The following is a 23,486-nucleotide window of genomic DNA, read 5'->3' as shown; positions in this document are numbered from 1 at the left end:
TTGAGGATGAAATAAGATAATCAATAAGCAAAAAAGTGAAGTATAGTTACCTAAGATTCAGCCTCTTCATTTACCTTAATACAATCACTCATTAAGTCTTTGTATAGCAGTGCACAGAATATACTTTTCACTTTATATATACTTTACATATTTTGCAATAAAAGAAACAGACAATACACACTTCTTAAACTACTCCTTGCATGAGAGTATGCTAGATAAAAGGATACTAGTGAGGTTTCTTTATAATACTTTTTCTCCAAACATCAACAGAGCCCCTCCCTTTTGAGGCATAAGATATTAGGCAAGAAGGGCTTTCAGGTTGACCGTTACTTCAGGTGTTAAGTACCTCTGTAATTGTATGGATTACTTGTGTCACTGCTAGTACAATAGTATGATGTTTCCATTAGACATATATACCCCCCAAAAAATTGGCTGATTAAAAAAAAAAAAAAGTAATTTTAAGAAAAAATATGCAATCGACATGTTATTTTTGTTGTGATTTAAAAATTATGGAGCATAAGACATGACAAATATGGAAAATCATCCTGGATATTTTTTTTTCAGCGAAGTAATATTGATAGAATACAAATAAATACATTGTGTACTTTTTCTTCTCCTTCTGGGGAAGACAAGAGTGCTTTTTCTTCTTGTTCTGGGGTCGGCTCAGCATCACCGGAGATGAGTTTTCCGAATACCTGGAAGAAAGATACCGATAATTAACTTATCTCGAAGATAAACTTGTGCAGTTGTAACATTTTACTTTAATACATAAAGCACTGCAAGTCTACAATTATAGTAACTTTCACTGCTTAACACATCAGCAAAAACCCACCTGGGACGTAATAAGTCGGAATACTCTCAGCGTTTCAGATTCACAGTTTCTTTGCTGAGCTACACTTGCAGAAATCTGGCCTGCTATTTTAATGCTTTCACCATCTTTCCATCCAAGAATTTTCACTTGTCGAACTCTGAGTGTGTTCTCTGGACCTTTCAATTCAATTTTGATGATGTGATTATCACCCCCAGGAAGTTCACTTGTTACCCAGCCAATATGTCTTGAATCCAAGTCTACCTATTAAACAGGAATATAAAGATGGGAACTGACATTGCAACATCAAACAAAAAGTCACCTACCTCTAAAACAAACCCGTTGCATACCACTGGAACAAATACAGCATTTACCATAAAATTTTTATTCTGAGTAGTAAGTAATTATAAAAATATTCAACTTGATGAATTCAGATTAAAAAATTTAAAACTTAAGTAAAATGACATATAGCCATTATTTTTGTCTTTAAAGCCTATTAAAAAGTGAGCTATCAGTCACTTTTACTGTCTAAGCAACAGTTCACACATTAAAAATATCCATTTTGAATTGACATTTGCTTACTACTTCTTGTTAAAAAAAAAATAGTCATCATAATTTACCTGAAAATATAAGACACAATTATCAGTACCTAAGTTATTCTATCTCAATTCACGTAAACCCCTGCAAAAGAAATATTAACTTTGTGGATGTCACTAATTGATATCCTTTGCAAGAGAGGAAGGACTTAGTAATTGTAAAAAAAGACAGACGAATTGTATCATTTAAACTGTGATGCCACTACTGGAAGATAAAAAATGCTTCATGCTCAGATCAGTCTCAGTGGCCCTAAACTGCAGTTGGTCCTGAGTATCCTCTCACTTCCATAGGGCCCAAATACTATATATAATCAAACTAGCATTTGTTCCTCTCCCATTTCTACCCTAGCTCTCAGTGTCTGCATTAAACTGTGCTGCAGCAGACAAGACTGATTTTTTATTTAATATCACAAGATAGAGGCTATGTATGAGTTGGGGTACAGTATGTTGGTGCATTTTAAGATAAAAAGTCTGTTGGAGAAATGCTAGAGAGCTGTTTAATAAGGAGGAAGCAAAGCTGAATTAAGTCCTGCTTATCTTCTGGAAGTGAATCATCCCTGGAAAAATGCCTGGGCACTGTGTTCCAGCAGACAGAAACAAAGACATGGATCAAACTAACAACACTCAGAGAAATATACACTCTACGTATACACACACACACACTTATGTCTACGTATATCCAGACACACTCACACTCCACTGTTCAGTATGAGCCGACTGTACCAAAGTTTTTGCTTGTTTCAGAAACATAACATCTTTTGGAGCTGTATTTTTACCTTAAATGCTCTCTGAGGATAAAAGGTAGAGAAAGGCGAAACCATTTCTCTCTCCTTCATCTGGTTTAACTGTACGGAATTTCAGTGTTACCAGGTGTTACCTGTGACACAGTTAAGATGCTTCTCCCTGAAGAACCTTACCACCAATAGCCAGTAAGCTAAATGATAGAAGTTTTGCACCCCAAACAGTAACTGCCTACTTAAAACCTTAAATATATTTGGTGGGTCACATCAATGTCGAAATACAAAGCACTGTTCTCTGTGTACAAACCATGCATTTATCATTTAGCTTAGTAACAGAACTACAAAGATTGAATACTATTCTGAACTTGAACTTGATTCTCTGGACAGAAGTCCAAAAGCTACACAAAGTTGAGAACTAGAAACAAGGGAAAATGTGTGCTATGAACATGTATTAGATAACATATTAAAAAAACCCTAATGCTGAAAGTAAATAATTTATTTTCTTTTCTTCGGTGTTCTACTTCTGCCCAGTCTTCAGTTGCCCTTCTCTAATGAAGAATGATTCCACGAAGCAGATGAAAGGTAGTAACAGTACAACACTAAGCAGCTAGCCATCAGAGCATCTAACAATGTATAATACTATGCCATACAATTATTTAAGGCATATTTAGATAAATGAAACTCTAAAAGAAACCAAACATTTTTTGGATCTTATAGAACACAAGCTAAACAATCTGTTTCAAAACCTTTCCACGTGATACCTTATCCTTTCACCTGTAGTAATGAAAAATCTAAGTAACATTTTAGATTAGTCTGTTCTGTTCTAGTAAAAGAGTAAAAACTTGATCAATACTCAGTATATATGAAAACTGAATTCTGTTATTAATAACATAGTGTTTTCAAAGGAAGCCCAATATTTTCAAAACAATGTATTTTCCATAAGAAATGGAAAATATTTGCTCTAAAACTCTGGCATATGCAGCCAAAAACATAACTGCGATTTTTCAATGTTAAAATGTTTACCTGCTTTATTCTGCAGAGATCTTCTACTGCCTTGCCAGTTAGGAAGGTCATTGAAGTCACTTTGTTCTACAACAGACAAGCAAAAGAAGAAAATATTTCAACTGAAGACCATTCTGGGTATTTCTTCCCTATTAAGAGAGTATGTACATAAAAGAGACAAGTTTTGTTATGAAAATAAGTACATGTGAAATTGAACATGCTACTGAGAACTAATTTTCCCAGTCTCAGGTTCACATAAACTGCAAATTTAGATGAATCACTCTCATCAGATACTGCTTTCAAAGCTAGAGGAATCAGAAACTTTATTTTAAAATATGAACTTCTGAATTAGAATTACACACTGAACTGCATACAACTGACATACAACTTTGTCTACACATTTCCATTTCATTCCATTTTTCATTTCATTTCCTTCTTACCCCAAGATCTCTGGAATTGTCTACATGAACACACACATAACGTGCATTGATTCCTTTTACACAGTTAATTGTGATGTTTTTAGTTTTGTTTTTGTCTTCATCTCCTGACTCCCAGAACGTTTCTGTAGATCCATCTGTTAAACTACCAATCATGGCAGGTCGGCTTGATGTTTTAATGTCAACAATGCTTGTTAGGTCTTTTAGACAAACCACTATACAGAGTTCCTGTGAAAACAAATGAGAACATTTAAAGTATCTGAAACTATGCTCTAATACAGGCATTATTCACATTTCTAAAACCATACAGGAATCATATTCCCGTTACGAGAATTATGCTCTCTGAATTAAGGAAGAAATTTGTCACTTGTTGGTTCAAGTTATTCAGGCCTTTGAAACAAAGGAAACAATAATATAGCTAACAGACAAATATATTAGTAAATATGTAAATAGTAAATATGTAAATGTATTAATAAAGAAAACAATTTAGAGCTATTCATTAGGAGTATTAATCTCCTCAGAACAATACAAGAAAAAAAGGTACGAGCAAGTAAGAATTGGAAGTATGTAGCATTTAGAAATGGAACTAACTCAATGAACTAAATGAATTACCTAAATGAACTATACAGGCTAAGAGACAATATTTGAACCTCTAAAGCTAAATATGAAAACCTGAGTATCAGAAACACGATTCCCTACAGAGATTCTTTCAAAGAAATATTACATTGCAATAAAATACACTTTTATTTCATATGGAGTGGATTATAGGAACTACACACTGTTCATAATTGATCTCTGCTTTTGAAAGAGAGATTAATACTCACCTGATTCATGATTTCAAAACCTGACTGTATACTGATACTAAAACTCTCTTCACTATCTCCATCATCAGATTTAGACAAAATATTGTTGATATGATGGAAAACATTGCTCTGGTGCAGGAACTGGTGATCAGATTGTTTGAATTTGAGACTCCAACACCTAAAAACACATATAGCCAATTTTAATACTTTGAACACTGATTAAAAGACACAAGCTACCAGCAAAGCTATTAATTACATTTTTGCTTCTTGAAATGTTTTGTATAAACCTTTAACTTTATTTTTTTCAGAATCGTAAGTGCTTCTATTTAACATTTTAAGGAAAGCAGGAATAAACTTAAAATTTTAACAGGGAATATTTTCGCTGTTATTCAATTTTTATCTTCAAGACCAATAAACAGGAAAAATTTCAAGCCTTTTAAGAAGACTACTGTGAGCAAATGTTATTACACTACCATGCACATACACACATACCATCACATTCTTCAATAATAAATATTTTTTAAAATAGTGGATACAGTACAGAATTTAAGAACAAATAAATTTTTCTCTAAATAGCTTTTATATAGTATTTATACATATAAACAAATACATCTTTTACATGTATCTTTTCTATCTGTAAGGAAATGCATGCTGACTTTCATAAAAGCATATAAATGTGTTTCAAACTTCCAATCTATACTGCAAAACCTTTTCATCTAGAAAGAATGTTAAAGATGCTTTCAGCCTTTTAATACTTTTCTTACTTTGTGCTTACCTTAAGGCCATTTGCTGTAATGCACTACCACTGGGTAGAGACATCATAAGATCAGAGATTGTCTGGAGCAGTCGATGAAAAGTGTGGGGTAATGGGTGAGCTGCTTCACCAGCAATTACTATATCTGACAGAGGATGTTCACACACTCTTGTGTCTTTCTCCTAAGATTCAAAGCAATTTGTGTTTTGTTAACAGACTTTCACACAAAAAAAGGTTAAATGAATATAAAAACATTTATGATATTTGAGATTAACTGCATCAATGCCATAATAAATGTGAACTTCCAAGCAGTTCCTCTCAGAGAATTCTTAAAATAACAATGTATACGTGAACAGTGAACAAGGAATTTGGGAAATATATTAACACATGACTTTTCTCATGATTTAAAGATATGAAACATTAAATTGCAATGACTTTGGAGAAAAAAATAGAGAAATTAACACCTTCTAGCTGTTAATAACTTCTCTGAGCAGCAAAAAACAGCCACAGCAAACTCACTGATTAAGCTAAGGTTATCAGTTGCTTTATTTCATTAGACCTGTGGAAACAATGATTCTTATTTAAGGTGCATCAATATAAGAAAAGTTGTGCATTGGGAGCAAACTTCCCCTGGGCAGTGGGTAAGAAAGCATTGGCACAGGATCAACAAAGATGGGGAAACAGCTAAGCGTGCTGTTGGGCGGGGTAGCAGAGAAAGAGAAGGGCCTCCTATTTCAAAAGGCAGGGGAGAAACTGACCCATGAAGGATAAAAACTGTTTTCTCTGCCTTCTAAACAGCTTATTTTCTAAAAGAAAATTTAATCACACTTGAATCACAGAGCCCAGCTGCATGATCCCAACCAACATACTAACACCCAGAGCCAGATTCAAAATTATTATTTAACCCTTTCAATTGTCTTATGTACATTTGTATGAGTGCCTAGAAATATTACAACCCTACCTGAAAGGAATTTTAGATACCTACTTACCTAGACAAGAGTCAAACTAGGTATTTCTATGTATTTTCCTGGAGGGTGTAATGTAAAGTGTATTCAGTGCATAAAGCAGCAAGCATGAGATTGAACTCTATGCTAAATATGATCAATTATTCAGAAAAAGCTCAAAACCTAGGTAAACCAAAGAGCCTATCTACACAGTTAACATCCTCCTCCCTCCTGTCTCCTCTGTAGCCTATTAAGCCCTTGCAATTTGTTTTGCTTTACTAAGGACACTGCCCCTAAACCTACATCTTATATGTTAAGCCATTTATGATTCCAGATTTCTGCCTCACATTTTTACTACATTCAACACTGGGACTTCTCACCCTCTCCCAGTACATTAAAAGAATACGTAAAAATATTTCACATATGGAAATAAACTACAGTTCTGGAAAAGCACCAAATTGCCTTACATTTATTATCTTGTGTGCATACATTTAAGTACGTATTTTTATCACATTATCACAGTACCGAAGGAAGGTTATGATTTGAATATACATCACCTGTAGTATATTTAGAATTTGCTGTAAACTGCTGTCAGTTCCTATAGGCCATAAATTTATTCATCCTAGCCAAGTGACCAAGACGAATTTGGCAAGTCCCCTCATTGTATCAAAAGATGGGCAGCAACATTCCCACCAAGAGTAGAAGTGGCATATTTTATCATTCCTTTCTTAGCTGCTTTATATTTCAGTCAGTAATTATCCAAACTACAGCTAAGAGTATTTCTTTATTCTTTTTTTATAGTAAAGGATCTTATTTTGAAGGCTAGCATAAAGAGTGTTTGGAATACGTTACCCTCACTCTAGCACTGCTTTCAATGCTTTCTTGAACTATTCAGGATGAATATGATACATTTTCAATCTGAGATGAACCTAGAAGAATTTGTATGAATTAACTCTTTGAAATAGTGGTATGCCAGATAGTATCATTTTACGTACTAGATTTTCAGAACTAACTATAGATTTTACTTAAAACACTGAAAGACACAGCAGACAGCTCCTCTGAAAAATAATTTTCCTTTTCTCTTCTTTCTGAGGGTCAAAGTGGAGAATAGAATCCAAACAGTATTTTTTTTTTTTCCTTTTTTTTTGCCACTAGATTAACAATGTGCTTGTGTGTTTGTGTGTGTTTTAATTTCCTCTCCTAAGAATACTCATAAAACTGATCTATTAAAAGACCAGAATTCATAATCACAAAAAATCTGCTAATTTTAGAGGAAAAATTAATTTATCTATGATCATCCAGGAGTTCAAGTACAATTTAAGACTAAAAATTTTCATTCCATAACTAAGGCTCTTCTTCACAAAGAGAGGATTAAGGCTCCTTTTTACACATACTGAAAATATTCCTAAATTAATTGCAAAAATCAACAGAGATACTTTATTTATGAAAGGTATATTGAACCTCACATACTTGTTCTGCATTTTCCTTATTTGATTTATTTTCTTCATCCTCCTCCTCTTCAGGTTCTACAGGTGAAGGTGTCAGGGAAGCCACAAAATGCCATAAAATATCATGAAGAGAAGTTGTTTGAATGACGTTACAAAGAAGCCAGTTAAAAGCCTAAAATAAAACGCACACAGGAAGTTACCAATTGATTAAGCAAACCTGGAGTAAAAAAAAAAATTATGTAAGCAGATAGATACACTCAAGTTTTTGAACAGTTAAATAATAATGCACTGGTCTTTAAGTTAGACACTGCTCTATAGCTCAAGCAGTTTATTAAAATGACAAATGCATTTCTAGATACGAAATATGCTACTGAAGAAGGTTTTCAGGTAACATTTTTGTACTCCGAACTTTTAGAGTTGATAATACAAGTGAATATTTAAAACATGTTTTTAAAATAGGAATTATTTCCTGTTTTAAATCTATAATAAAAATTATATATATATATATAAAAAACTAACAGACAATTCACAAATGCTTTATTTTAATCATAGAAGATCCACCAGTATATTAATACCTCCATAGCAAATACTCGGCAAGCAGATTTCCGTAAGGCTTGTTTCATTGCTATTTCAAGTCCTTCCAGATCATGATGCTGGATTACAAATGCCAGTACTGGCCACTGGAAATTTCTCTCTCCTTTGGAAAGAGAGCTGTGGGCGGAGATTAACCGAGAAAGTTCAGGAGATGGATGTCTCAGGAGAGAGGACCCCACTTCTATTCAAAAGCATAAAAACATACATAAATTAGATTGCTTGTACATTTTAATTTTACAGCCACAGTAAAAATAAAAAGCAGCAGATCAATTTCAAAACTGATAGACTTTTTTATTTTTTTCTAAAAAAATGCATTTAAAAAAGCAACATGTAAAAATGATGCTTCAACTCAGAAAGTAAGCAGACACTAAACCCAAGAAAATGCCACTTTAGCTTTTAAATCAAGCACAGAATATGCACCACCAATTTCAGAACTGTAGTAATTCCTGAGCTCTTCTGAAGCTAATCCTGGGCAGATTAATAAACAGTTAGTATTTATGAATAAACAAAAATAAAAGTTATTACATCTATATACATAAATTTATTTTTGCTTACAGTGTCCAAGAAGAAATACAAATCCAGTGCCTGATCTTTGAAATTTTTTTCTCTGCTCTTACCTGCATCTCCACTGTTGACTCGTCTCCTAGGGATTGCCTTTACACGTGCTGGCAAAATTGAGTGCTGTTTGTCATATTCTGATGCAACAACTGAGTATGACCTTTGAAAGACTGTACGCTTTGCAAGGTCTGTATCTGTTATTGGGCTGGTTTCCAAACTACAAAGAAATCAGTGAAGTTATAGAACCATTAGTAAATATATAGAGTATACTTAAATTATGCATAAATATTAAATAAAGGAACATGCATTCCATAATGACTGTTGCTGCATGTTTTATGTACCCAAAAACTGTTTAAACACTGAAAAAGAAGAAACGTATTAGAATTACACATGGTAAAAAAGCATGCAAGAGTTTTTTAAAAAATATAATGATGTACATGGTAAGTTCTAAGAATTTAGGTATTTTTCAGAGAGAATGCAAACATTCAGATCATGCCTGAATTAAAGTTTCAGACAAAATTGCCCTGATAAATGTATGTGAAAACATCTATGAAGTGAATTTTTAATATGCAAGCCAACTGAAATTAGGACTTTATGTGAAGGAAGTTTCCAACATCACTGGTCTTAAAGACAATTTTCAATTGCTATGGCTATGCCTCTGACGTGTTTTACTCCTTACCTTCAGAGGACTTCTTACAGTCTGCAGAAGAACTCCCAGATTATGCTGTCCCTATAGGCCTCAGGAGACCATGGAGTCCACAGTTTTAATAAAGGAATATACCAATACGATGCACTCTTAAGGAGCTTTGTTAGAAAATTTCTATCTCTGAAAAGACTACATTGTAGATTGTAGTATTCCAACAAACTGTTTTTTCAGTCAGTATAAAATAACATATTGAAATAAAAACAGATTAAAAGCAAGTTTTTCCTTCACCACACCTTCATTATAATATGTGGAATCACCAACATATGAAAACTTCAAGCATCTGTGTTGGTTCAATACTATTATTAAGTAAGAGGCTTTTTTCCCTGGGCAAAACAAAACAAAAAAATCTTTAATTGCTTTAATTAGATTATAGTAAACTTAATGAGATAAGGAAATGGTTTAACTTGGCAGAAATCACCTACTGCTCTTGGTCCTATGTAGCATTAACCTGCCATTTCTTCCATGACATTTTAACTTCCCACAGGAAGAAGCAGCAACTTCTGCACTGAAAATGTACAGTAATTAAATTCCCTACGGTTCAAACTTCCCTTCAGAATGAGATCTTGAAAAGAAGAGCTACTTCTTTTCAAAAAGGTAGTATATCCACACCACAAGCAGTTGTGTTACAGAATGGAACACAGTAAAAAAAGTACTAAATTTCAGGTAGTTGGCACCAGCTATTTTTCTTGGACCATTGCTATGGATAAGCTTCCCTGAGGTACGCTAAGAGTTCTTCATCAGTTTCTGAACATATGGGTTTTTGTCTGTTTGTTTTATATATTTTTTATATTATATATATATATATATATAGACTGTGCAATCACGATGTTTCTAGAGAGAAGCAACCAGTCTGCATTACCCTTGAAGTTTCAAATATGATTTTCAAATTTGCACTGCTAGTGGTTGAAAATACATACAATATGCTGAAGATATTTTTATAACTACAGTTTCATGTGACTTTGTTTTTTTGCTGTCATTTCAAGAGATGAACTGGAGCTGACCTGATACTTTAGCTACTCAACTACAGCAAAGTTTTCCATTATTTTTATTTTTTTAGAATTTGGGGTTATGCCAAATGCTTTAACATTTGTATGTAGTACTTAGAATTACAAGGAAGTACCTTGGGGGCATAGATTTCATATTACTCTCTGGCTCTTCAAAGACATTAGGGCTTGCATCGGGAGTAACTGAGATGTATGGTGCAGGTACTGAAGTTGAGCGCAGGTACCTCATCTCATCCTGGAAGAGGTTGTCATCCTGGTACCCAACAAAGTTTTCATGATGATGCCTAAATCAAATTAGATTTTATAAATTAGGATTAAAAGTTACTGAAATACACATACAACATACTCCTTTGCAAATACATTCAGACAGCTCTCACCATTTACCTAAGGTATTTAAGCTAGTTGGAATTTCTATGTTCGCGCAAAATACACTGGCATTTCCAACTAGTGAACTAAACAGTAACCAACACAGGGTGGGGATCACTATGTGCTATCTTTTCGTCATGTATTTTATGGCCAAATGTACATTCGTCATAAATGTGAGACGCTACGGTGAGATCTACTCAGAAACACTGGGCAAGCCCAGGTTTTCTGGCTTCCTTCTTACTATTTTGAATTCCGAAGAGCATATCTGCTAGAATAACACAGAAAGTTAAACACTTCACAAAATTCTAAATTCTTTGTACATAAACTAATGCCGCTAAAAATATTTAGCATCCTATGGCTACTTAGGGTATGTTTAATCCTTGGAGCAAATACAATCTAAAAAATTGAACAATATCATGGAAATAGAAGAACAAAGATCATGATGAATTTGGAAAATAAATATTTTTATGTAAGTTTTAGTTTAGTTTCTATCCATATTTTTATTTAAACACTAAATAGATGAGTATTATAATCAATATTCATATACTCCCTTTAATTACCTTGCTAAAGTTTGTAGATAGAGACATGGCATTTTAATGGGAAAGTCTTCAGAAATTCCTTCTTTGACACTGGGAAGTTGAGACTGGAATGCTTTTGCAGGGTGATAGCAGAGGATACTGGGTTCAGCAGCACTGCTCAGTGACAGCAAATACAGTGCATTAGCTTTAATCACTTGATGAGCTTCCATAGTTGGCAAGGCACGAGGAGTCTTAACTTGCATTGGTTTTCTCCTAGATTGTTTAATCTATAGAAATTGATTAAAAAAAAAGTTATATTTAAATTATTCTTCATCACAAGAAGAGCTGACAATTGTCGCATAGGAAGGTTGCTTCATTCTTCCTGTTGTAAAATGATGCTTTCTGTTATACAATATCGCTTCTATTATTTTTCAAACTTTGCAAACTTTTAATAACAACTGAAAGTTTTCATGTTTGCCTCAGGATGAATTATGTGTGCAAAAAGTTTCAATATATCTGGTTTCATTCATTCAAGTTAAATCAACATTGTTCTGCTTATCTTAAAAAAACTCCGCATATTTGTGTATTTTAAGCAATAATTTGAAATTGATCATGGCAAGACCAGTATTAGAGAAACACCTTTCATTCTATTACCATTAAAAATTGCTCTAGTTCGCCCAAGTTTGGTTATGTCATCACATAAAGACCTGGTTATGATCTCATATAACAAGACTTCTCACTTTGAACAAAATTGTTACTTCCTCAATCAGTTTGTCAATGAAGAGTGTCAAAAGCCTTGCTAAAGTCAAGATAATCAGTATCTACTGCTTTCCCCTTCTCTGCCAAGCCAGTCATCTCGTTGTAGAAGACTATTAGGTTGGTCAGATATGATCTTCCGTTCATAAATTCAAACTCACAGTCCCTAATCATCTTCTTGTCCTTCATACGGTTGGAAATCATTTCCAGGATCACTTTCTCCATCACCTTCCCAGGATTTGAGGTGAGGCTGACTGGCCTCTAGTTTGCTAGAGTTTCTATCTTATTGCCTATCAATGACACTAGCAGGTATTTCAAAGCCTTCCAAAATTCTGAAATTCCAAATTTTTCAAACCCTATTTTCAAGTTGTGAATGCGTTACTATTAAGCAGATAGAGAGCCAAACATAAGAAAAACAGATAAAAAATACCTTCTCTCTTGCTGCTGCTTGCTTTTCACGGAGATATTTTTCTCTGCATCGATCACAAACCAAATACCAAGTGCTTCCTCCAATACCACCATCACCACAGTTACCAGCCCATCCTCCACAGAAGTGTCCAATGCTATTATAACCTTGGCCACCTGCATAACGGCCACAACCTATGCAAGGTAAATAAATAAATAAGTTATTTCAAAATAAGGATTTTTTTTCTAATCCCCAAAACAGGGATGAAAGGGGTGGGGAGGAAGATGCTTGTCTTTTCCTGGCCTATTTTTCTCCTTTTCCACATCTCTCAACTCATTAAAGGAAAGAAATGAACAAAAAACAAGGTGAATGCCCATGCAGCATCTGGAGAATGCAAACACACTGTAGTTTTCAAGTGTTTATTATGAACTTGTCCAACACATCGACAGTGCTCTCTTCAGAAATGAATAACATGCTAATAAAGCTTAAACGGGAATAAAGTGCATTCCTTTGCTGATTACTGTTTCTCAGAAAATTTCAAAGCATTGATAATTGCTGAATATTGAGGTTCTTTAACAAGCTTTAACTTCCAATACATCCAGAAGTAAACTTCCAGAGGTAATGCCTAGCTAATAACCATTTCCCTAATTTTCCTAAAATTAAACAATCTCCTTAAGAGATTCAGGTACATGTGTAGAGGGACAAAACGGAAGACTCAGGCTGTATTTTATAAATTGCCTTCTGATTAAAGTTTACAACTCTAGACACTGACTCAATTTTTATTTTCTAAAGATACATTTTAAACCAAAAGATGGGAGTCAATGATACCAAGTGATGACATAGCAGATTAGTAGTAGAATAGAAAACTTCTAGAAGCACAGACACTTTAATTAACAAATTTTGATACTTTTACATCCAAATTTTTCAGCACAGTTTGAAGTCCTACAGTGTAACAAACTGCACTTTTCTGGAGAGGAACTGTAAAGCCAGCTTGTTGTTTTGGTCTTGTTTCAAAAAATTTCTTCATGTTTCAGAGCTCAAATCTGTATGTACTTGAAATTACTTACACAAGTAAGGGCATTGAGCTTGAATTTAGCATATTATGGTAAGCTGTGTAAAACATTAGAGAAGGCAGCCTGACTTATTTTCATAACAGCAATTAATACAAAAATGTATGTGTATAATATATTTTGCAGACAGATACAGGAAGAAAAATATCTCATCTTACCTGGATGAGCTTGTCTCATGTGGTAAGTCACTGGATAAGGATGGGATTCCCCACACAACTCACAGATGGTGTCTTTTTCAGGTCCTCCTACTGCAAGCTGGGCCATCTCACCAAAAAGATTTCCCCTTGGCCTAGTCTCAACCTTTTCCTTTTTCTTTTTCTCTTTTTTGGTCTTCTTGTTATCTTTGTCACTTTCCTTCTTCTTTAATACTGCACAAGAACCGGGACTTGGAAAAATCATATTTTGGGACGCTGCTTTAATAGTTGCTAAAGAAATATCTTCCCAGAAAGCTACCAAGTGCTGCAGTGTTAATGGAAGAGGAGACTTGGATTTCATAGTGTGGTGACTGGATGTTTCAAAAGAGGTAGTTTCAGTTTTTCCATCCTCACACTTTTCATGCAAAGGTGGTTCTTTCAGCATTGAGAGGACTTTATTTTTGTTGATGCTACCCATTTTAGATATATCTGGTCCATGCGGTGCAATGTTAAACATATTAAGAGCAGATGATATTTCCAGTGAATGTCTATTTTTTAACTTGGTTTCTTTTTCCTCTGCAGGTTGTTGATTAAGACTGCTTCGGATTGGTGCATGCTCTTTGGACAATTCTGGATTAAACTTCAAAAAAGATGAACAAGCCATAGCATCATGAACTATTCCTTCATGCCAAAGAAAAGCAGCGAATACAGCTCTAGCACATTCTGCGACAGAAGGTGACATTGCTTGCTTGGCTGGCTCTACAGGTTTGGATCCATCTCCTTTAAAAAGAAAACTGGATTTCTCCTTTTTGGGTCTTGTGTGCCTACCAGCACATTTACGGCTCACTTTTGGAGATGCTCTCATGTCTTGCTCATCTTTCAGGGGAGCTTTTCCTATGCTGAAATGAACTTTATTAGAACCATCATCCAGGCTTCTGAATTCTGTGTTGTCTTCACAGGTGCTATCTGTAATGCTGTTAGTCTTTAAAGTACTTGACGTACACACTTCAACAACCTCACTGTGAAGATTTTCTTGTACAACATGAGGGGAGGGAGCTCTGTTTTCAGTTTCTGTAACAGGTTTTCCATCTTTTGTAATAATTTTTGGTTTGGGTGAAGTGGACCTCCCCCTTAAGGGTTCTGTTAGCGGTACTTTCTTTTTGCGAAGGGTGTCCGGATCTAATGTGTAAGAATCTGATTTGGATCGTTCTCGAGGAGGATCAAGCTTTGTTTTTACTGGAGATGGAGCTTTCTGAGGTAGAGTTTTATCATGGGGTGAGGAGGACCGTGGAGAACTAGCACCAGACCTAACTGCTGTAAGCGTCTTCGTCTTTGGAGAAGATGACCGAGTTCCTGGCCCTGGAGATTCAGCTCTCAGACCAGTAGTACTTCTTCCATCAGTTTTTAGTGTTTGCAAAGTGTTATGATTTGGAGACAAAGATCTGCTGTGAGAATCTGATCGCAATTTTGCAGCATCTGATTTCAGCATAAGAGATTCACTGGCAGATAATCCTTCTGTATTCCTAGGTTTCTTCTGGTCAGCAGCAGCTCTATTCATTCGCACATCAAGCTTGGGTGACCTGCTGTCAGCTCTGTGTTTTGATGACATGTCTGATTTTCCTGCTGGAGAAATCGGTCTTGCAGCTCCTGTGAAATTCACTCGGTCACCTGTTTAGTATATTTTATAGTTATTACATTTTGACAGCGATACTTCTAATAATACGAAACAAGGATTAAAGACCTGAATGCAAGATAAAATTGAAACACATGCTTCTGTTCACATCATAATGCAAATAAGTCTAAAGAGAACTGTTTTCACTAGAATAATACTGATATTTTTCTTCTCCCAAAGAAACATTCAAATATACATCTCCAAACATTGGTTAGAAAATCTTTACAGAAAACACTACTACGGAGGTATCAAAAGGCATGGTTCACTATTTCCACAAAACTCGAATAAAGGAAGCACAATTTAATTCCTTTGCTAGAATGCCAGGAATTAACTAAGTTTACTCCAGTTGTAACAGAAATTAAAGGTTATTTTTTTACTGTCAGACTAATTGAAACAAGAGACTAGCATAAAGATCACATGTATGACCAGATATATTTATAACTCTAATGCTCAAAAGTTAGAAAGTACAGGAAGAAAATAAAATTATAAGGCAAATTGGGTAAAAGGCTTGCAAACTTGCTTAAAATGGTTCACACTGATAACCTGAAATATCCACATTTTTAAGAACACATGCTATCAATGTTCTTCTACCAGAACAATAATCTACTCTTAACAAACTTTTTCTATTACTACTGAGCTAAACCATCAACCATCACGTCCTCATAGTCTGATGCAGTAACTTACTGTTCTTATGGACACTGACTTTGTGCATATATTAATTCAGAGAATAAAATAAATAAATAAATGCCAAACTAGTATATGGAAGTAAGTAGCTTGTTAAAGCAATCTACTTCTAATAATTCTATGAAGATACTCAGTCTCTCTTGCAGAACTGTGTTTTGAAAATTAAGACAATGTTTAAATTACTGGTAAGCAACGCAGCAATCATGAATGCATAATTATATATAACTCTCTCCACAAGGCATTACACTGCAAAGTTTAGTCCTTTGATTTGAATGTATTTTCATTAGTTAAAATGAAGTAGTTTCTCTTGTAAAGCTTGTAAAAGGAGGCCACAATACTGTGGATTTTTTTTTAATTTTATTTTTTAACTTTTTCTAGACACTAAAATGCTATTTTCAATGGTCCAGGCACATTTTGGGGGAAACAATTATTTGTGAAAAAAAAGTTTTAATTAATCAGAGAATGTCTGCAAATTTGGACTGTATTTTCTAATGTGAACAGAGATGACTCACGCTCATCTTTATTCAGTATCTTCAATGCTTACCTCTTTCTTTTTTTTTCCTACTGATACCGCTAAAATCTCACAATAAATAAATAAGTATTTTGGAACAAAGACTAGAAATCCAGATATCTCCTCAGGTAACAAAATAATTCTTATTATTCTGATCTTTCCATATTTAATTAGCTTATAGCAAAACAAACATCAACAGAAAAAAGTGAAGAATACCAATATTAGATATTTAACAAACTTTACGGTAAAGGTACTCTCCTTGCTTTCTAGCACATGGGACAAAGTAGGAGTTTGTACTTCTCCATGCAGAAAATAAATATTTTCTCTGTATTCATGAATAATATGCTAAATGTAAAGAGTAGAATACAATGAGAACTTTTCATGTATCTTCATCATCAGTTTTGAGAATCCAATCTGTCTTTAGTCTTTTTTCTTATGCATTTTTCTTTTGTTTGTTTTGAGCAGGGGGGAGGAGGAAAGGAAGAAATAGCATGGTACATCATGTTTTATAAAATGATTGTTCTTGCTAAAAGAAAAAAATAAAAATGCTTATTCAATAGCAGTCCAACCATTTTGCTTATGACAGCTCAGTTATAAATTGAAGAACTATTTTTAAGATGTCTACTCAGAATCACAAATCAGAAATGAAAATAATTACTTCATACACTCTTCTCCCAGAAATAAACAAACAAAAACACGAATTTAAGGCTTGCCAGCTAAGAAAAAACTGTAGATATGATCATTTAAAGATATTTACAGAATTCCTCCTAATGTAAAAAACCAGTTAACAGAAGACACTAGTCTTCTTAGAGGACATGAAACACAGTAAACCATTCAGCAATGTATCACTTTCAAAGTGTATGCATTACCAGTGAAAAACAAGCAGGAAAACATTCTAGAACAATACTGAAAGGCATGACCTAGCAATAGCTCTCAGCAATAAAAATATTAAAAAAAAACTCTAAAGGTTTAGATTTGTACTTATACATGTAAATACACCTAATTAGCATTCTAAACTGTCAGCACTAAAAAAATCCCCCAAATGAAAAACTGCATAATTATGTATCAAACTGATTTATCTATAAACAAAGAAAAAAAAAAACGATTTACCCCCTTCTTCTTCCATATTTTGTTTGCCTATTGTTTGAAAATAGATTGTTTTTAGACTAGATTAAGTCACCTTTCTGTTAACGAAACAGTAAGAGATAGCTAAATCACATAGCATGAAATCACTGCCACTCAGCAAAGCAACACCAAATGATTATAAGCGAACTCCCAACAAATACCAAACTTGAACGTTTCCTTTCCAAACAGAATTTCATTAAATGAATGACATGAAAATGAGTGGAAGGAGAAAAAAAAAAAACACTTTGAATGTAAAATCTGAATAACCTTGCTATGTTTGCATGCATACCCACCCTTCAGTTTGTGAGAGAGAGATGAAATAGCAGAGGCAGGCCCAGCTACATCACTAGATTTGTAAATACGCTCACGAGAAGCAAGGCAGCAGGATGAAGCTTCTACAGTGGAAAACAGTTGCACAGAAGCAGGACAGATTCAATGGAAAAAATAGCAGAGAAAAACAAGCATTTCAAATGATATGCATCTCCTCTGTTAGATATTCTTCAATTCACTGAGACTCCTACATTAGTTTTAAATGAGAAACAGTTACTTCAAAATGCTTTTCCTGATGTGAATTTAAAACAATAATTACAACAAAAAACTTTTGTGAATTAAATATTAAGTTCTAGGATCTAAAATGCAATATTTAAGGAGTAGCCAATCAGATTTATGGTTTATTATAAAACTAACAGGATCCAATTTTGAACTGAACTCTGTTTTCAAATGTGAACTTTTAATCTGTAAATTCAGAGATTAATTATTGAAAACTATCTTATCTTTTTAGGTGACCATTTCTCACATTCTTTCGGTAAAAATAGAGAATATCTGGATGTTTGTGTTGGAAAGTCACTTATCATTGGAAAGAATGATGAAAAATATATGAAACCCACCAACGCTTTTACTTTTTCAAATCTCAATGCACATTTGTAATGTTATGTTTTGAAAAGCACATGTAATGTGAACTTCAGTCTCTCAATATTATCTAGAGACATAATATTATCTAGAGACATAATTAGCAGTAGAAGAGTTCCTATCAAACAGTATAGACATAGACACGAAAACAAGTCTGTACCAGCCCTTAAAAACAATTTTGCCTTTAGGAAAAAAAAAAAAAAAGGTTAAAATCTGGTATAATCCACAACAGAGTAAGATAACAGCAGGGACTTGTAATTTCAAGTCTATGATTCTATCATTTTACTTTCATATATACATATATGTATTTAATTCTAATTTTATTTCTTATTCCTTTCTTTACAAAAAATAAGTTAAATTCTTATTGCATTAATAATTGTAAAGAGATTTTGTATATTAGAAGATACTCAGTTTCAGAAATACACTTTTGTACAAATAGAAGAAAAGTGCCTTGAAAGTAAGTGATTTCAATTCCTGCACTGCTGAAGACTTTTTTGTTGTTGTTGTTCTGGTACTACGTTTACTAACTTGTACATTAATACATTAAAAATCCTACCTTAAGCAACAAGCAATACTTTATAGACTCTACAATGAGGTGTTCACACATGCTTGATGTAAAAATATCATTCTTTAAAATAATAAAATAATCTAAATTTTCTCATTCCAGTATTAGCATAAATTTAAGAATAGTATTGCCTACTTGGATGCCTACAAAAACTTTGCTAAGACCATACACTAACTGTATAGCTTCTGAGAAGCAGGATGTCACTCCACCAATTTTTGAAGTTAAAATGCAGAAAAACACATCAGGAGCACAAAGTAGCATTACAAAAACAATTCTGTAAACACAAGCCTAAAAATGTCAATTTGATATATAAGGTTACCACTACAGGAATAATTAAATGAAAATCTTTATTAAATCCAATTTAATGTATGCACATTTTCATTTAATTCTTTCAGTCTATGTCTGAGAATGCTTACATTTTACAATGGTGTAATCTAGTTTATCTTGAACACTGTATTGCTTCTCAGTTATTTCAAGGAGATTGTGGCTCAAAGAGAATGAGTTTCCCCACATAGTCTCTTTGCTGCCTTGGGAAAAAATCTATGCCTATCCAGGACAGCTGATCAGCCACGGGGACATGATTCTTGCTTCTTGAGTCACCCTCAAGGACTACAAAGACTTCAAAAACCAGTAGATAAGCTCTGCCAAGTCACAATTGATTGTGACAGTCCATCTTTAGTCACATTCTTTCTCTCTACATGGAAATAGCTCCAGCTTGAAAAGCTACACAACATGGAGACATAAGAGGCAGCTCAATTCCTGTGCCAGGATGTAGTCCTACAAGCAGCGCCTGCTTCCTCTGAGGAAAAGCTGATAAGCCAAACCAGAAGGCATGACATACTGCCAACTGGTCCGTGTTAGTCTTTTTTTAAACTCTGAAAGAGAGTAAAATGTCTCTGGATTGTGGAGATAAGTTAAAAGTTTCTTCTGAAATGCCACTCTTTTTCTGCCTTTCTGCATGGTGATGACGAAGGCATGCACTGACCTGCTTTTGCCCTTTTGCCTAAGCAACGTATGCCTTTTTTTTTTTTTCCACATCTCGAAAAATGCCAAGTGCTGTACTGATAAAGATTCTTTTTGCTCGTAAGTACAAGAATATACATAAGTCAAACATTTGAATATTAAATATTAAAAAGGGAAAGTAGTATTAGATAGCATTAGTAGGGGAATGAATGAGTAAACTAAAGCAAAAGCTGAAATGCAGTATCATTATAAAAATATAAGTGTATTGCAAACATAATATTTGTGTTTATTACCCAAAGGCAGGGTTTGGATCACCAACGCTTGAGTCACTTAAGTATATTAATTGAAAGAAGTATGCCTGTGCTAGAGCAATATATGACATTAATCTATACTTTTGTAATAATGAATCTATGATTTTATACATTTTGAAGGCAATAAGCCAGATTTATTTCTAAAATAAAGCTCGACACAGTTTATACTTCTCCTCCAAACTGCCTTACCAGTCCCCCAGGGATGGTTTTGGATTTGAACTGTTTGGCACAGAAAAAAAATATGTATGCTTTGTACATAGCTTAGAAGACCCAATCTTTAAAACCTAAGGTGTGAAACAGTTTAACTTAGTTCAGGAATGAAGCTTTCGCAATAAGAACCATCAGGAAAAAAAAAAAAAAAGTCAAACCAATACTCTTAGGCTTCTTATCACGACATTTACGTCATTTCAGTGTGACATAGAAGAGATCGGTGTGATTCACAGGACACCATGAATATACAGCAGCTCAGCACTGCACCTTCTGCCTGGATCGAGATGAGTCAGGAAACAACAGCTGTGCTGTGCAAACTGCTCAGAGTGACTTGCCAGGGCTACAGCGGAAGAGTTAGAATGTGATAGATGAAGCTAACGAGGGGGTCTAAAGCCTCTTCAGTCTACAGATCTGTTCCTCACTTGCCATAGCAACTCAGATGTGAAGAAAAATGGCAGAAAGGTCTAGCTTCTGTGACCGCAAGCCTCCTCCAAAAACTCAGAGTTCAACAGCCAATTATGAAATTTTAATTACTGGCGTTGAATGATGTAGCAAGATCCCATCTCCCTGACGGGTTGCGTCAAAGGAGTTTTATGATGCAGCGCACACTGCTGAAAGTTGAGAAACAAGATCTTGCTTGACTGTCTAGGTTTCTGCACTTCACCTACACTCAGAATCCAAGCAGAAATTTGAGCCTTCTGTGTTCTTCACGTAATGCAGAGACAAATTAATCAAGCAACCAGTGATAATAATCTTGCAGCTGTGGGAAGCTGCCGTCCTGAGCAAATCTGTTATTGATGATCTTACAGATTTCTCAGAAGTAAGCATATTCAGGCTGGAGTAATTACAAAATGTTTCATTGAAATAATCAATGAAGAAACATATATAGATTTGTGCTCTTCCTGGAAAAAAATCCTGGCTAAGTTTCCAAATCAATACAGCTGTTTCTAAACTCCATGTAGGAGTATGCCATCTCTTCTGCCTTTTTTGAACTTAGCTGCATAAAAAAAATTTACAAGAAATTAAAATACATGATGACAGCCTCTTAACTTTGACACCACAAAAAAGAAAGCAGTATCTCAGCTTTTTTCCCCCTTGTATGAGCATCTGTGAAAATTAGCACAGGAATTATCAGCACAGAACAATCAGCCCTTCATAGAGGCCTAGCAAATAACACAAAACTGAGTAACACAATTTCCACTTATTTTTTATATTAACCCTTCCATATTAAGTTCCAATGTTTCTTTGAAAACAAAAAGCACAGGACTTTTGTTAGTTTATCTATTTCTGATTTGATAAGAATAGCAGATACACTTCATAGTTTTTTTCAAGCATAATAACTGAGGAAGTGGTTGTCCAGAACACTAATTTTCCTGCAAAAATAACCAGACACTGTATCTGAAAATAATAAGTTGTGAAAAGCCCTTACCCCCTTCCTTAAATCAGTTTGGAAAACCAAACCAAATGCCAAGAACAGAAATCATTCCTCAGAAAGAACAACTATCTAAAAATTTCTCTAAAGAAAAACTACAATCTGTCTCTGGCACAGAGTATGTATTACAATCAGACCAAAAATTTTCTCCATATTCTAAAAACCTACATAAGGAAATAAATCTAGAGGATGTTCAGCATGATCTTAACATTCCTCAGAATCATGTTTCAAAATAAAACTCCTCAAGAAGACAGGTAACTGAAGAAGAACAGAAAGTATAAGTGGTAGCCTAAGCTATATACTCAGACTAAAATCAAAAAACATATGTTTCTTTCTTTCCACATCTGCAGCCATGGAAATCTAGGGCAGGGAACATCTAGTTTCAACTGTTAAACTATTATTGGTCCCTTTAATATAGCCGTTATTGACAACAAACATTTGTTTTAATTTTTAGATCTAAATTTATTGCGTGAAGCGCTTAAGGACAAAGCACATAATTTGAAACTGTAACTAAGCATGTCTAGGGCAAAAATCAATTGACCTTGGGATATGTTTTTTAATGGATTTAAATTCTAATTACATGTTTAGTAGCAGGAAGCTATTAAGTGCTTTGGAAATAATGAATGAAAATGGCACATGTTATAAATGTTTCTGTTACAGCTCTAATACACCTGTAAAGTTGAACACATTAAAAATACACAGCAAAATTAGATCTAAACAGAACTTTTCTGTCTAAATATTTTCATTGCATATGTGTCTCGCTATTCTAATAATCGTACAGTACTAATTAATCCATTATTTTCTAATATGTACAGTTTCTAGAAATATGGTAATATCAGAATAATTGTTTAAACCAAAATATTTGATCTAGATAACCTTTCTTAAGTTTCAAAGATCCCTGATAATTTCCTTGACTATCACAAACAATATTCTAAATAAAACGTTTGGATGAACTGGTAAAGCGAGGATTAACACATTTTCAAAAAAATAAAAAAGTTCTAACTGTTTTCCCCTCATATATTTCTTGATTTTTGATCCTGGAAGCAAAAATGTTATTATTTATCTCCTTCAGGTATAGTTAACATTATTTACAAGAAATCTTAAATTACATGACAAACTATTAGGAAGAAGGTCCTAGTATCAAATCACAGTTACTGCAATGGTACAGCAGGTCGGGTTGAGTTCTGGTTCAGTTTATACTGCTGGAAGGTCAAATAACCAAATCAGCTGAAAATCTATACTAAGCTGAGATAACAAATCAGACAGAAACTTTTTGTTTCTCTGTGTGTGTGGGGGGGTATTATTTTATTTATTAGACCAACACACTCGCTGCCAAACAAATAAAAAATAAACGGCTTAATTCTGAATCATGGATCCTTATTAAAACACAAACCCTGGATTGTAACTTAATGACTATCTTTTACCCAACCAGATCTGCTGGAAAGACAAATCCATTAAGC

General features: G+C 34.1%; 1 protein-coding gene across 17 annotated transcripts in view; it reads right to left on the bottom strand.

The window, feature by feature from the left end:
- MYCBP2 (MYC binding protein 2) overlaps positions 1–23,486 on the bottom strand; it is a 198,272-nt gene that overhangs the window by 23,876 nt on the left and 150,910 nt on the right. For 15 of the 17 annotated variants that reach the window (XM_066987323.1, XM_066987316.1, XM_066987334.1 and 12 more), the window contains 13 exons: positions 13,669–15,312; positions 12,465–12,634; positions 11,321–11,565; positions 10,511–10,678; positions 8,744–8,901; positions 8,108–8,307; positions 7,555–7,704; positions 5,162–5,322; positions 4,408–4,564; positions 3,587–3,811; positions 3,168–3,233; positions 833–1,072; positions 597–695 (listed from right to left, as the gene is read on the bottom strand). In XM_066987323.1, the coding sequence (XP_066843424.1) occupies positions 597–695; positions 833–1,072; positions 3,168–3,233; positions 3,587–3,811; positions 4,408–4,564; positions 5,162–5,322; positions 7,555–7,704; positions 8,108–8,307; positions 8,744–8,901; positions 10,511–10,678; positions 11,321–11,565; positions 12,465–12,634; positions 13,669–15,312 (3,683 nt within the window). The remainder of the gene's footprint in view (positions 1–596; positions 696–832; positions 1,073–3,167; positions 3,234–3,586; positions 3,812–4,407; positions 4,565–5,161; positions 5,323–7,554; positions 7,705–8,107; positions 8,308–8,743; positions 8,902–10,510; positions 10,679–11,320; positions 11,566–12,464; positions 12,635–13,668; positions 15,313–23,486) is intronic. The other 2 variants (XM_066987331.1, XM_066987421.1) reach the window with 1 other exon arrangement.

Source organism: Anser cygnoides, chromosome 1 (genome assembly GCF_040182565.1).
Source record: "Anser cygnoides isolate HZ-2024a breed goose chromosome 1, Taihu_goose_T2T_genome, whole genome shotgun sequence".
Lineage (NCBI taxonomy): Eukaryota > Metazoa > Chordata > Aves > Anseriformes > Anatidae > Anser > Anser cygnoides.
Note: the sequence above shows the minus strand (reverse complement) of the source record. Positions and strands in the feature narration are given on the sequence as shown.